Source organism: Capsicum annuum, unplaced genomic scaffold, assembly GCF_002878395.1.
Source record: "Capsicum annuum cultivar UCD-10X-F1 unplaced genomic scaffold, UCD10Xv1.1 ctg2389, whole genome shotgun sequence".
NCBI lineage: Eukaryota > Viridiplantae > Streptophyta > Magnoliopsida > Solanales > Solanaceae > Capsicum > Capsicum annuum.
The window spans coordinates 298,229-312,682 of NW_025830045.1; the positions used below are offsets into that span (position 1 = coordinate 298,229).

General features: G+C 36.5%; 1 protein-coding gene across 1 annotated transcript; it reads right to left on the bottom strand.

Annotated features, from left to right (window-relative positions):
* Positions 1-5,845: 5,845 nt before the first annotated feature.
* LOC107862056 (uncharacterized mitochondrial protein AtMg00810-like) lies at positions 5,846-6,433 on the bottom strand. Its single transcript, XM_016707500.2, has one exon. It carries the CDS (start codon positions 6,431-6,433, stop codon positions 5,846-5,848), a length of 588 nt encoding a protein of 195 aa, XP_016562986.2.
* Between the last annotated feature and the right edge of the window lie 8,021 nt (positions 6,434-14,454).

Here is a 14,454-nt window from a genome sequence, read left to right on the forward strand (position 1 = left end):
CTAGTATTGGTCAGAACAAGTTGTATGCTTTAGTGTCCCGGTGGGAATTTGAGGTATCGCCTGATGTTGTCATCGGTATGTTACAGCTCTTTTCCCATGACATATATTGTTTGATTTATCTGAGCTCCACTTTTTCTTATGTGACTCCATATATAGTTATGTCTTTTGGTTTTGATTCAAAAATTATATTAGATTCTTTTTCTATTTATACCCCAGTAGGAGACTCAATCATTATTGAACGGGTCTATAGGGGGTTGAGGTATCTATTGGTGACAGGCAGACTTTGGTAGATTTGTTTGAGTTGGAAATGGTGGATTTTGAAGTAATTTTTGGGTATGGATTGGTTGTATTCTTGTTATGCGTCTTTAGACTATCAGACTCGTAAGGTCATCTTTAGATTCCCTGGCGAGCCAGAAATAGAATGGGAGAGTTGCTCATTAGATCCTAGAGGAAGATTTATTTCTTATCTTAGAGCTCGAAGGTTAATCTCTAAAGGGTGTCTTTATCACTTGGTTTGGGTTAAAGATTTTAACTTGAAAGGTCCTTCTTTGCAGTTAATTTCGGTAGTTAATGAGTTTCAAAAGGTCTTTCCAGATGATCTTTTAGTGTTCCTACGGATAGATAAATAGAGTTTGGTATTGATTTGCTTTCATACACTCGTCCAATATCTATCCCTCCGTCTGGAATGGCTCCGACTGAGTTAAGAGAACTCAAAGAGCAAATTGAGGATCTTCTAGATAAGGGGTTTATTCATCCTAGTGTTTCTCCGTGGGGTGCAACGGTGTTGTTTGTGCGGAAGAAGGATAGTTCCGTTTGGATGTGCATTGACTAAAGGCAGTTGAACAGGGTAACGGTCAAGAACAAGTATCCTCTCCCAAGGATAGATGATCTGTTTGATTAGTTACAGGGTGCCAAGTTCTTTTCCAAGATAGATCTTTGGTGTGGGCACCATCAACTTAAAATTAGGGAGGTGGATATCCCTAAGATGTCTTTTCATACTTGGTATGGGCATTTTGAGTTCTTGGTGATGTCATTTAGATTGACAAACGCTCCGGTGGCATTTATGGATTTGTGAACAAGGTGTGTAGGAAGTATTTAGATCTCTTCATCATTGTATTTATTGACGACATTCTGGTGTATTCGAGGAGTGAGGTAGATCATGCTAATCACCTTCGTGTGGTATTGCAGAACTTAAAGGAACAATAGTTGTTTGCTAAGTTCTCTAAGTGTGAGTTTTGGTTAAATGTTGTGACTTTCTGGAGTCACATTATTTCTATTGAGGGGATAATAGTTGATCCTCAAAAGGTTGTTGCGGTGAAGGGGCGGCCTAGGCCTATGACTCCATCTGATTTTCAGAGCTTCTTGGGTTTAGCCGGGTATTATAAGCGGTTTATGGAAAGTTTCTCGTCGATAGATGCTCTTTTGACTAAGTTAACTCAGAAGATGGTTAAGTTTTCTTGGTCGGATGCTTATGAGGGGAGTTTTGAGAAATTAAAGAATAGGTTGATGTCGGCTCTGAGTTTGACTTTCCCGAAAGGCAGTGATGGATTTGTGGTTTATTGTGATGCATCTCGGGTAGGGCTTGGTTGTGTTTTGATCCAGCATGAAAAAGTGATTGCCTATGTTTCTAGGCAGTTGAAGGTGCATGGGAGAAATTATCCTACTCATGATTTGGAGCTATTGGCGGTTGTGTTTGCTTTGAAGATATAGAGACATTATTTGTATGGTGTTCACGTGGGTTTCTTTTCTTATTATAAGAGTTTTCAGTATGTATTCATGCAGAAGGATCTTAATCTTAAGCAAAGGAGATAGCTTGAGCTTTCCAAGGATTGTGATATGAGTTTTCACTATCACCCCGATAAGGCTAACATGGTTGCCGATGCTCTTAGCAGGTTGTCTATGGGAAATTTGGATCATGTGGAGGAAGGCAAATGGGAATTGGTGATGGATATTCACCATTTGGCCAATCTTAAAGTTTATCTCTTGGATTCTAAAGAAGGTGGTGAAATGGTCCAAGAAATGGTTCGATCGTCTCTCAATGCAGAGATTAAGAAGAAGCAAGTGTTAGATCCAGTCTTGATAAAAATCAAGAGTGATGTTGGTTGGCAAAGGGTGGCAGTGTTGAGATAAGTGGTGATATTACTTTGCGGTACCAAGGAAGGTTGTGTGTTTCAAATATCGATGGTTTGCGACAAAGGATTTTGGCTGAGGTGCATGAGTCACGCTATGTTGTCCATCCTGGTTCGACAAAAATGTATGGAGTGTCAACAGGTTAATGTTGAGCACATGATGCCTGGTGGGTTGCCTCAAGAAATAGAGTTTGCTTACAATAATAGCTATTATTCTAGTATTAATATGGTTCTTTTCGAGGCGTTGTATGGTAGAAGGTTTAGATCTCCTATTAGGTGATTTGAGCTTAGTGAGGCAGATATGTTTGATCCTGATTTGGTCTATCAAACTATGGAGAAGGTGAAGGTGATTTGGGATAGACTTAAGGCTGCTTAGAGTTGCCAAAATTCATATGCGGATGTTAAGCGTAGAGACTTGGAGTTTGAGGTTGGGGACAGGGTATTCCTAAAGGTGTCTCCTATGAAGAAAGTAGTGCGGTTTGGCAAGAGGGGGAAACTCAGTCCTCAGTTTATTGGTCCTTATGGGATTTTGCAGAGAGTTGGCAATATTGCTTATGAGTTGAAGTTGCCTGCGAGTTTGGGTTTTGTTCATTCGATCTTTCATGTTTCCATGTTGAGAAAATGTATTGGCAAACCTTCTTTGGTTGTTCCTTTGGAAGGGTTGGATATCTCGAATTCTCTATCTTATGAAGAGATCCCAGTTGAGACATTGGATAAACAAGTTCGTCGGTTACGGACCAAGGATGTGGCTACGGTTAAGGTTCTGTGGTGGAACTATAAGGTGGACGAAGCTATGTATGAAGCGTAAGAGGACTTGAAGTCTAAGTATCCGCATTTATTTTTTGCTCCTGGTATTCATGTGGAAGGTATGTGTTCTTGAACACATCTTTATTTTCTGAGTTTGTTAAAAGAAAAATTTATGTCTTTGCTTCTTTGTTTTCAAACTTTATTAAAGGGATGTTTGATAATGAAAATGACTCTGTGTGTGGTCACCTCTACCTTATCCGTCATTCGGGGATGAATGTTCCTAGTGGGGGAGAATGTTACATCCTTGGTTTTGGCCATAGAAATTTTCCTTGAAATCCGTTCTTCGGACCTAATACAACTCCAGGGTACGAGTCGTATGCTCGAGTATGAGTGGTATGGTCCTGTCGTATGCTCGAGTATGAGTGGTATGGTCCTGTCGTAAACTGACTAGTGTTAGTTAGTGGGATGGTTTTGATCAAAGTAATGGTCACAACTAAAGGGTATGAGTCATAAGGCTTGGATACGACTCATATCGGTGACTCGTATAGTAGGCAGTGCTTGATCTTCTTGGTAATTCATTCTGTCAGGGATATGGATCATGGGTACAGATCATATGCCGATGTTACGAATTAGTTGGATGAGTCGTATACTGGATAGTGTTCGATCCAACTTTAAGGCCTGGGTACGACTGGTGGAAACCAATTGTAAGGAAGGTACGACTCGTAAGAGGGTCAGTCGTATCCCTATGACGGGTTTTTTAGGGACTTACGCAAGGGTATTTTGGACATTTTCCTACTTACCCTAATTATGACCCACGACTTCTAATACACTTAGGAGGTTATTTGTCCTATTATTCTATTCATTAACACATAGAAAACTATTTCTAAACATTCAACAATTCTCTCAAGAGCTTTTATGGCAAGAGAGCTAGGGTTACAACTTGGGGCTTGCTTTGGTGATTTTCTTCCATCATCTTTCTCAGTTTAAGGCATGTGTCTCTTTCCTACTTTTTTTTTCATGGTTTTAATGTTGCATGGTTTATTGTTTATAACTACTAATTGGGGTTTTTGTTTATAGTGGCTTGGTTATGGTTTCCTATGGTTTAATTATGCTTTTATATGTATCGATGATGGTTTTGGGCAATTGGATTGCATGGTAATGGTTTAATGGTCTTTGGAATTGGTTTTGGTTAAATTATGCCCCCAAGGTGTTTGATGAAATGCTTATAAAGATATGTTCATTGAATTGACTTCTTTAAATGAAACTCTTCCTTGTTTTCAACTTATGAATGAAACTATAAATGGTTTACAAAGGTTAAAGGCTTATTGATTTTGCTTGTGGAGTACATGGAAGTCTCCCAAGAGGTTACTATGGTAAACAGAAAGGGCACTTGAGAGTCCCCTTAACCTAAATGGTTTGTCTATGGGTAAATCTTGCAAGCAAGGTTAGTATGATGATACCACTAATAAATGGCCTTGGTTAATAAATAGAAATTGGTTTGTTTTAGATATGATTTTAATTCGGGCATTAATGGAGGGATGTGTAACTAAGCCATAGAAGATTGAGGTTCTGGGGAAACTAAAATTGGAAACTCATATTTGACGATATGAGGGGTCTTTGATGGCCACGTGCTAGTGTTATGTTTTATATTGGAGGGATGTACTAGTCATCCCAGGGGATATTTCCTAGTCGTGTGGCTACACATACTGGGACCCTTTCAGCAGGAGGAGCTGAACTCATACGGCCCATGAGTATGGTTAAACAACAAGGTTACACAGCCCAAATAAATTTTTTAAGTGCATGTTAAACTCGGATTCCCTTTCCCGACACTTATATATATGTATGGTTGTATACATAATGGATGGTTTTACTTGATTGTTTAAATGGAATTACTTTATCCTTATCCTGAGATACATTCTAGTGGTCACTCGCTAACCCATCTGATGGCGGCTTTATACCCACTCTATGTAGGAACCAACCATTCTACTCCTCTTGTTTAGCACGTGAATTCGGTATCAATATTTGGATTGAAGTGGTGAGCTTCCATCTTTTCGAAAGGCTTCATTTAAGGATATGGATATTCTTAGACATTTTGTTTTCATTTTGGACATTGGTTTTGGCCATGATTGGGGGTATGTTCCAATCAAATATTTTTATTCTTTTGGATAGAGGATTTATGGTACTTTTGGGAGTTGGTATGGGCGGGATCGGTATTGGTGTTGGCCTTAGCATTGGCATTGGTGTTGAGGCTGACATCATTAGACGATATTGTTGGTTGTTCCATCGTATTACATTTTGGATTTGATTATCATTTTATATTTTGATATTCTCTTTGGTTTGGTATGGTATGGATGGTTGGTTTGGTACGGTTAGACTCAGTCGTGATCCTATCCCAGAGTTTTGATGTGAAAATAATGCTATCTGGTTAAATGTTCAAAATTCAGCTCATCTAAGGTTGCGAAAGGTGGTTGGGTTGGGTTAAGGGGGCGGTCCCTGGTCCTGGTTAGAATTGGGATGTCCATTATGTCTAGTCACTGGTTCGGGCCATGACATAACCACTACTCCATTAACTAAGCAACAACTATCGGTAAATCAAACAACCCAAGATAATAGGAAACTCCTAACAAATTAAATTTGATCGGGTCATACCTTGAATCAATCTTCAATACTCTCCTATAATTCAAAGTTATAGAGACCAAGCAAAGCCCTCAAATAGATAAAATTGTCTGCTTCCAAAGACTTCGTCAGTATATTAGCTAATTGCTTATGAGTGCTACAATATTTCAATATTATTTCCTCTTTGGCTACCAAATCACGAATGAAATGGAAGCGGACATCAATGTACTTAGTTCTGATATGAAAACTTGAATTCTTTGTTATGGAAATTGATGCTTTATTGTCACAGTATATCTCTATTGTACTTCTTACTTATGTTGATGTTCTGCTAACATCCTTCTTAGCCAGATAGATTAACAAACTGCTGAAGTTGCTGAAATATACTTGATTTCTGAGGTTGATAACGTTGTTGTAGCTTGCTTCTTTGAAGTCCAAGTCACCACACCTGAACCTAGAGTGAAAAAATAAGTTGAAATGCTCCGTATATCATTCAACGAACCAACATAGTCACTATCAATGAACCCACATAATCTAAAATTGGAAACATGTGAGTACCAAATCTCATAGTCCTTAGTTCCGGCGATATAACACAAAACCTTTTTTGCTGCTCCAAAATGAACCTTTGAAGGTTGCTGCATAAACCTGGAAATAACACTAATGGAGAATGCAATATCGAAGCAAGTGTGGGTTAGGTAAATCAAAACTCCAACCAGGCTTCTGAAACTTCTAGCATAATCGATTTGTGCTCTGTTATTAAGCTGTAATTTCTCACCAACATTCATAGGTGTAGCTGCAGGCTTGCAATTAAGTAAACCAAATTTAATGAGAAAGTCCATGGCATATTTACTTTGTGACAGAAATATTCCATCTTCATCTTGATGGACTTCAAGGCCAATAAAATAATGTAATAAACCCATATCCGACATCTCAAATTCATTCATCATTTAAGACTTGAATTCATCCACAAGAGAAATAAAAGAGTTAGTATAAATGGTATCGCCAATGTAAAGGCAAACAATGATGAAATCATTACCTTTATTATTTACATACAACATGGGTTCACTTATCATATATTTATTTTTTTCTAAAAATATCCTTTGATTTTGCTATACCACGCTCAAGGGGCTTGCTTCAAATCATATAATGGCTTTTCAGCTTGTAGACCTTTGTTTCATCGCCCTTCTTTATGAAATCTTCTAGTTGTCTATGAAGACCTCTTCTTGTAAGTTTCTTTTGAGAACTACCAACTTGACATCAAATTGATAAACTAGCCATTATGACTGTGTAGTCAATGCTAGTACAAGTCTCATGGTTTCAAACCGACCGACTGGAGAAAATGTTTCCTCAAAATCAATACCATATTATTATGCATATTCTTTTGCCACAAGATGAGCTTTATGCTTCTATAGGCTATATCTGTTGCAAATTTTGTCTTAAAGACCCACTTCAATCCAATTGCATTTTTGTATCCTGGTAATTCCACCATCTCCCGTGTGTCATTTTATTCGATGGATTTCATCTCTTCTAGCATCGCTCTGTGCCACTCTTATTTTTTATTTGCTTCTCCATAATGTGTAGGATCTGAAACAACGAAAAAAATTAGCAAGCTATATATATGTCATTAGCATACTTGAGATTCAACTTTGTAATCCTTTTGATCATCATAACAAAATTGGCTCATCTGGAGACTCTTCAAGAATTGTAGACAAAGGTTTCTACTCGGTGAAGCTAAAAAGGATAAATTTAGTAAAGTTGTAGAAGAACCCACTGCTGTAGCTGTAGAAGTTGGTTATTGAACTCTATTCAAAGTGATTTCAATTGGCATAGGAATCTGTTCTTGCATCTTACCATTGCTTCCATTCCAATTCCAGCTTTCCCTTTCATAAAATACTACGTTCCTTCTAATTAAAACCTTACTACTAGGAGGGTTATATAATCTATATGCTTTGGATTGTGTACAATAACCAATAAAAATGCATTTTTAGATTATTCGTCAAACTTATGAAGAAATTGAAAATTTATCAAAGCATAAGCAATACAACCAAAAATTCTTAAATAGCCTACAAGTAATTTTCTACCTCGCCACGCTTCAAATGGAGTTAGATTCATAACGGTCGTTGTGGGAGATAGATTCAATAAATGGACTGATGCCACTACAACTTTAGCCCAAAAATAATTCGAAAGTCCCTTTGCTTGTAACATGCTTCTTTCCATCTCCACAACAGTGCAATTTTTTCGTTCAACGACACCATTTTTCTCGGGAGTATAAGGTGTCTTTAGCTCTATGTGAATGCTATTTTCTTCACTAAAGATATTAAATTTTTGGACAAGAATTCGCCGCCTCTATCAGTGCAAAAGGTTTTAATGGACAAACCACTTTGTTTCTCAACCTTGACTTTAAACTGCTTAAATCTCTTAAATGTTTCTAATTTCTTTTAAAAAATTAGACCCAATTCATGCGACTATAATCATCAGTAAGAAGTAGAAAATAATGACTCCCATCAAAAAATGTAGTTTGCATAGGTTCACATAAATCAACATATATTAATTCAAGACACTTTGAAGCCCTCCAAGGCTTTTCAACAGGAAAAGACTTTCTAGTTTGTTTTCCATAAATGCACCCTTCACATAATTCAATAGAATCAATTTTTGGTAGTCTAAGAATCATACCTTTGTCAGCTAGCTATTCAAGCCCTTTAAGTTGAGGTGATCGTACCTCAAATGTCATAACTTTGATTTATCCTTTATACGTTTAGCAAGAGAAAAATTTTCAATATTAGAAACATCCAGTGAAAACATCTTGTTTGGTGTCATGGTGATGCAAACCTTTTTGCATGACTTCTTATTTGTAATGACACAAGGGTCACAACCCAATTCATGAGTCAGGATAGTGCCTACTAAACCCACCAGTAGGTAAGCCAACACCGTAACTCAGAGCTAAGGCAATGGGTTACTTTGATAGAAATGCCCGACAAGGCCACAATAGATGGACACCACAACAAATAATGATGTTCCACAACAGATAAGCAACTACAGATACCAATTCCCACGACCTGATAATTTTAGTACAAGATCATCTAAGTTCGATAATAGGAAATGCAACTCAAAGTCTAAATAGTCTTATACATTCGTCTCAAATACAAAAGACTGAATAAAGATAGGAGGGACATAGGCGACTCGAACTCTAAGATCTCACCCTGTCTCTGGAAGATCAACATAGCACGATCTCAACTCAGCGACGACAACTAGTACTCGGGTCTGCACCAAAAAGGTACAGTTGTGTAGTATGAGTACCAAAATAATGGGTACTCAGTAGGCATCATCGGTCGACTGAGCTAAATTATGATATAAAGATGATATAAAGTAATTCAATAACTATAAATCAAGGTACCTAATCAAACCTAAATCGTATCCATCATCACCGTACAAAATAACTAATCAACTAGAACAATAATACGACATCTCATATCAAATGTACCATAATCGTCTTACACTATGAATAACTGATTCGAAAGCGTAAAGAAACATATATACAATTACAATCACATAAATGCCAAGTTTAACGCGCATACCATCAGTAGAGCATAAAGCAAAAGAACTTACCTGTAACGCCCCAAATCTGGTACCCAGAATGCTACACAGTGCTCATAATCCTGAAGGACCACAAGCTAACCCATGACTGATATCTGTAACTGAGCACTAAATAATAATAATAATAATATCGTAAATGCGGAAACATGAATTGAAAGGCCATAAGGTTCAATACTGATACATAACTGAAAATATGGTATTGAAATACTCAAACAACTGAAATAACTTTTTGAACGTGCTATAGTCTGAAAGCCTCTAAAACTGAATTGTCTGAATAAAGAGTTGATGGGATAATCCCCCAACTAACTCCATCTGCTGAAATAAACTAAGTATTGAAAAAAATGAAATAATCAAATAATAACATCCTAGACTGATGAGGACTCACTGCTGACTCTGACTGCTGAAATTAGAATGCTTCTGATACTCTGAAGCGCTTGCTTCTAAACTTATGGTATAAAACACCATAGCACAAATGTGTCAGTACAATTGAATATAATGGTATGAAAGTGAGGTAGGTTGAATGCAATGGTTCATATGCATGAAGAATACTAATTAACTAAATAACATGAACGTGAGAATACATGCATGAATACATAACTGTAACTGAGATCGTGATAACACTGACTCATGAATTCTGATAACGTAGATTTACTGATATCTGAGTATTAATATTGGGATATTGAATGACTAAGTCTATTGAGTACTGAAGAACTGATGTCATATTACTGATAAAGGAATGACTATCTAACAGTTCTGATTATGAAGAACTAGTCTGATTGACTGTATCTGACAGTCCTGAAATCTGAATACTAGTAACATAAATTTCATATAATTAATATACTATTAACTGGGTGACTGTTTCTGACAGTCCTGATTCTAATGGAACTAGCTGAGTTCCGTACTGAGCTAAGCGACTGTATCTGACAATCCTTGAATTGTAGAACTGAACTGAGTTTTATTACTGAGACTGGGTCCAAGTAATCATCTAACTGACATGCCCTAAAACTGAACTGGTGGGGTCCAACAGTAACTCCAGCTTGAAGGATGTCAGTACCATGCCATGGGTAAAGATAAGCTGTGAGTAAACCCTCTCTGATAGGGAGCTCTTCTGTCAACCCCTCCTAGTAGGAAAACTCAGATGAGGTGTATAATCCCTAAACTCGTAGGGTACATCTCAACCTACACTGGCTACGTAGTTCTGGAATGCAAGGATTGCTTCTAAGGATCACACCCTCTACTGGCTAACAAGTGAGTCCCCATCCCTGGGTTCACTCAGTGCTGAATCCTACTCCCAACTGAAGAGACATTGAACTGATTTAAACTGAACTGAACTGTTAGTGATAGTATTATTTAGTTGATTTGAATATAGTTCACTAAATTTTTGTTGACTTACGGAATATTACTGAGATCTGATAATTGACTGAGATTACTGAGATTATTGAGGTTACTGTGATTACCGAGGGTACTAAGATTACTGAGTTTTCCTAAGTCATGTAACTAACTGAATTCTAATGATCATGGCTTGACTGAGAGTATCGTGAAAACTGACACTGGCTCTAGGCACACAGCTAAATTATCAGGTACAAGTACTACCAGGACTCGATAGCATGAAACTGACAAGACTTGACACCGCTTGAACACATGACTAATATCAACAATTCACCATACAATAAATTTGGGGATTTCATGAAGCACATTATTATCATAATGTTGTACATGGATAGGAATGCATATAATCATGTTATAATTTCATACTCTAATATCATGAGCATTCCAACAAACATCTACAATGCATATCAATAGCATGGGAGTCATTTGAACATAAGGGTAAAACATGTATTTATCGTTTGGGTCACAATTAAGCTATAAGGCATGATTTCTATTCTCTTAGGCATTTCATCAAACACCTTGCATGCACAACTTAAGGCATAGGCATAATCATCAAATTATCACTTCAAAACTCCATGAATCGACGAAACTTATAGATTTCAAGCCACACATTAACATAGTTTCATGAACAACACATAAAGATTCCAGCTTGGGAATCATATCATCATAATCTCATGAACATAATCAACCCACGAAAAAATATTCACAATACAAGATTTAAAACTTGATTATTGAACTTCATGGATAGAAGGAATCCATGAATGAACACTATGCATAACTTAGTTCTTGATTATACGAAGATTGACGAAGAGATTCTTGAATTTGAATCCTTAATGGAAAATCCTAACTTGTTCTTGAGAGATACACTATATTTTGGTTGAATTGGGGCTAAATCCTGTGCTTTAGACTTATATAGGGGTGGAAAATTAACCTTTTTTTCCTTAAAAATGCGGACATTTAATGACTAAAACTGGGCATCGACGCTATTATCGACGCGATAGTTAACACATCATGCCATCATCGCGTCGAGTCTCAGTACTTTGACCCTGGCAACCTGCAAAAATATCAACCAACGCGATTGGTGACGCGGTGTGCCAAGATCGCATTGGTCCACTGTTTTGGGCTTTCAAACGTGGTCTAAACGTGGTCCAAAAAACTTGAAACTTGTTCGAGACCACCTATGAACCTCTCTGATCATGAATTAACAAAAATACGGACCATTAAAGGATGTTAAGGTGGTGAAATGAGATTGCTAACTCTCGAAGGCCAATAATAGGTTAAGTCTGGAAACTTAGTTAGAATTTTTTTTCTAAGTCTGGACACCTTGACAAGCTTAAAGGACTGAATTAAGCTTAAAAATTTTGTAGGGTCTTACATTACCACGGCGTCCCATACCAACGAAAAGTACACCAAAAGAACACAAAGTAAAGAACTCATCACGACATCCCATACCACCGAAGAGTGCACCATTAGATCATTTCATCAACGAATCAAGAATATGTATATACACAACCAACTCACGTTTACCACGATTTCTAGTTTCCATTAATGGTCATTTGCCAAGTCGTATTATTATCATTAATTAATGCAATTCGACACAACATAACCAATATAATCATAACCATAGTTATATAGTCATTTAGACCTCTATCTCATTAATATATATAGAGAGAGAGAGAGTCAAATTAATACATATATATATATATATATATATTGAGAGAGAGAGAATCAAATTAATAACAAGTTCAAGCCCACGAAGAATAGATTGGAAAAGAAGTAAAAAGTACATATCATCACACCTTGCCATTTATTATTAATGCAATATATTTGTAGGTGCATAAGCATGTATATACATATGAAAAGCACACTTCGTATATTATCGGGCTTAACATGATTATTAACATGGTCAATAACTATCCATGATTATACTTTCTAGAATCTCCCTTTATATGCATGTTATCATAATAAAATGATTAAGGGATTTTTTTTCACAGATATTAGTTTAGTCATTAGGCTTGATCATAATATGTGTAATAGCATAATCCAAGGTTCACATAACAACAAGCCAATAGTTCAAGTGATAACATAGCTATAGGCTCAATTTACAAGACTTTTCATTGCTAATCAACAATTTCAAAAAGATGAAGTCAACATACACATTATTTCTAAAGACAAAATCGTGAATAATCCATCTACCCGGTCTAACTATCACATTCTCAATAGCATATTCTAGGCATTTAACAAATATCTAGGTCACTAATAATTTACATAATTCAAGCTTAATGCGGTCACGTTCCGCTTCTAACATTCCAAAATATCCATTCAAGTCTAACTTCTTCCCTGGACTAGACTATTTCATCTACATCATGTCTTAGAGGTTTACCAATTCATACTAGTTCTATGGTACAATTCTTCCTTAAGTATTACTCTTAGTTCATTCAAGGCATCTAAGGCAAATTTCACAACTAAACATATCTAAGGTCAATTACTCTTAGTGTGAGTGAACAAGGTCACTCCATATAATTATAACAAATAGATCATTCTCATTCTATTCATGAATTAAAAAGTCCAACTAGCCAAGGTTCTAAGCTATAAGTCAATTACCACACTATACAAGTTCAATAGCCTAAGTAGTTCAACTAATTCCAAATATATCATTTATCATACCAATGTCTAAAACCCATCCCAATATCAACAAGATATCAAAATCATACTATAATAAATCTCAATCTAACAAAAGTAAGCCTTACCTACTTTGAATCCAAATATAGCTCACGAACCAACAATCTTCGCATTCCCTTTACTCGAAGCTTCTCCAAGGTTCCATATTATCAAAAATATAATCAATGCATTAATACGAAAATAACAACATCCACATTTTACCATTGTTCTTTGGGTCCAAAACGACACCAAAAAACCCAAAGTAGGTCCTACATATGAAAATCGAGTTCTGAGACCAACCCAACATTCAAATACCATCAGGGAGTTGAAGCCCTCAAGAAATTTGTGCAAAATAATCATATTTGCGGATAAAATCAAGCCTCAATCCATTTGGAGTTTCAGTCAAAAATTCAAGAAATTAAAGTATGAAGTGGAAGGATTCTTACCTCAAATTCATTGTTAATCGCAAATATAAATGTTAATCGAGCTTCTAATTCACCCCCAAGATTCAATTTGAAGTCAAAAATCTTTTTAAGGCTTCTAGGGTTCAAAAATAGGTGAAAATGTCCAAATCGCGACCTAGGTTCCTTTTTATACGCAGTTAAAAGGGCCCGCAAGGTGAAAACTTATTTTTGACCTCCCACACTCATTCGGACTTCATTTTTTGCAAACAAACTATGTAACTCTACTTAATTTAATGTTTTGTATGCATTGGTGAAGTAGAATTTTCCATCTTAGGCAACTTGTGGGTCCCACACCCATATCTTTCGATTTTCGACTTTTCGACCAAGGATCAAAATGAGCTCGGGTGCAGTGGGATCTGAACCAAGGGTCTACCTAGCCTAAAATCTATATTACAAAGATGATGGAATATTCAGAATTTTCATCTAAAATTATTTTACTGATGTTTTTGCTCGACCGTCATTTGAAATCGACGAAGACTTCTAAACGGGAAATTGGCTCTAAAAACCAAACGAACTGGCCAGTAACCAAATTATCAGTTCCAACAAGTCATAAATGAATTGGGGAAGCTATGTAAAATCTCTAATGATGAAAATAAATGGGAATACAAAAAATGACCTTAAGGGTCATTACAACAAGCATCAATATCAAACCAAAGAGAATGTCCATCAGTCATTATGTCCGGCGCTCAATAAATTTTATACTAAATCAGGTACAAATTGAATTTTATATATCATTTTTACTTGATTATGACTAGTGTGAACACCTACAGTGTCTTTCCTTCAAGCTGCATCTCTTTTGTGTAGTCATGCTGCACCGTTTTCTTTTGTTTCTTCTCTAGCTCCTTGAACAAAGATTT

Coding starts and splice junctions, on each gene's coding strand:
- LOC107862056 (XM_016707500.2), bottom strand. CDS start 6,433: ATGAATGAATTTGAGATGTCGGATATGGGTTTATTACATTATTTTATT.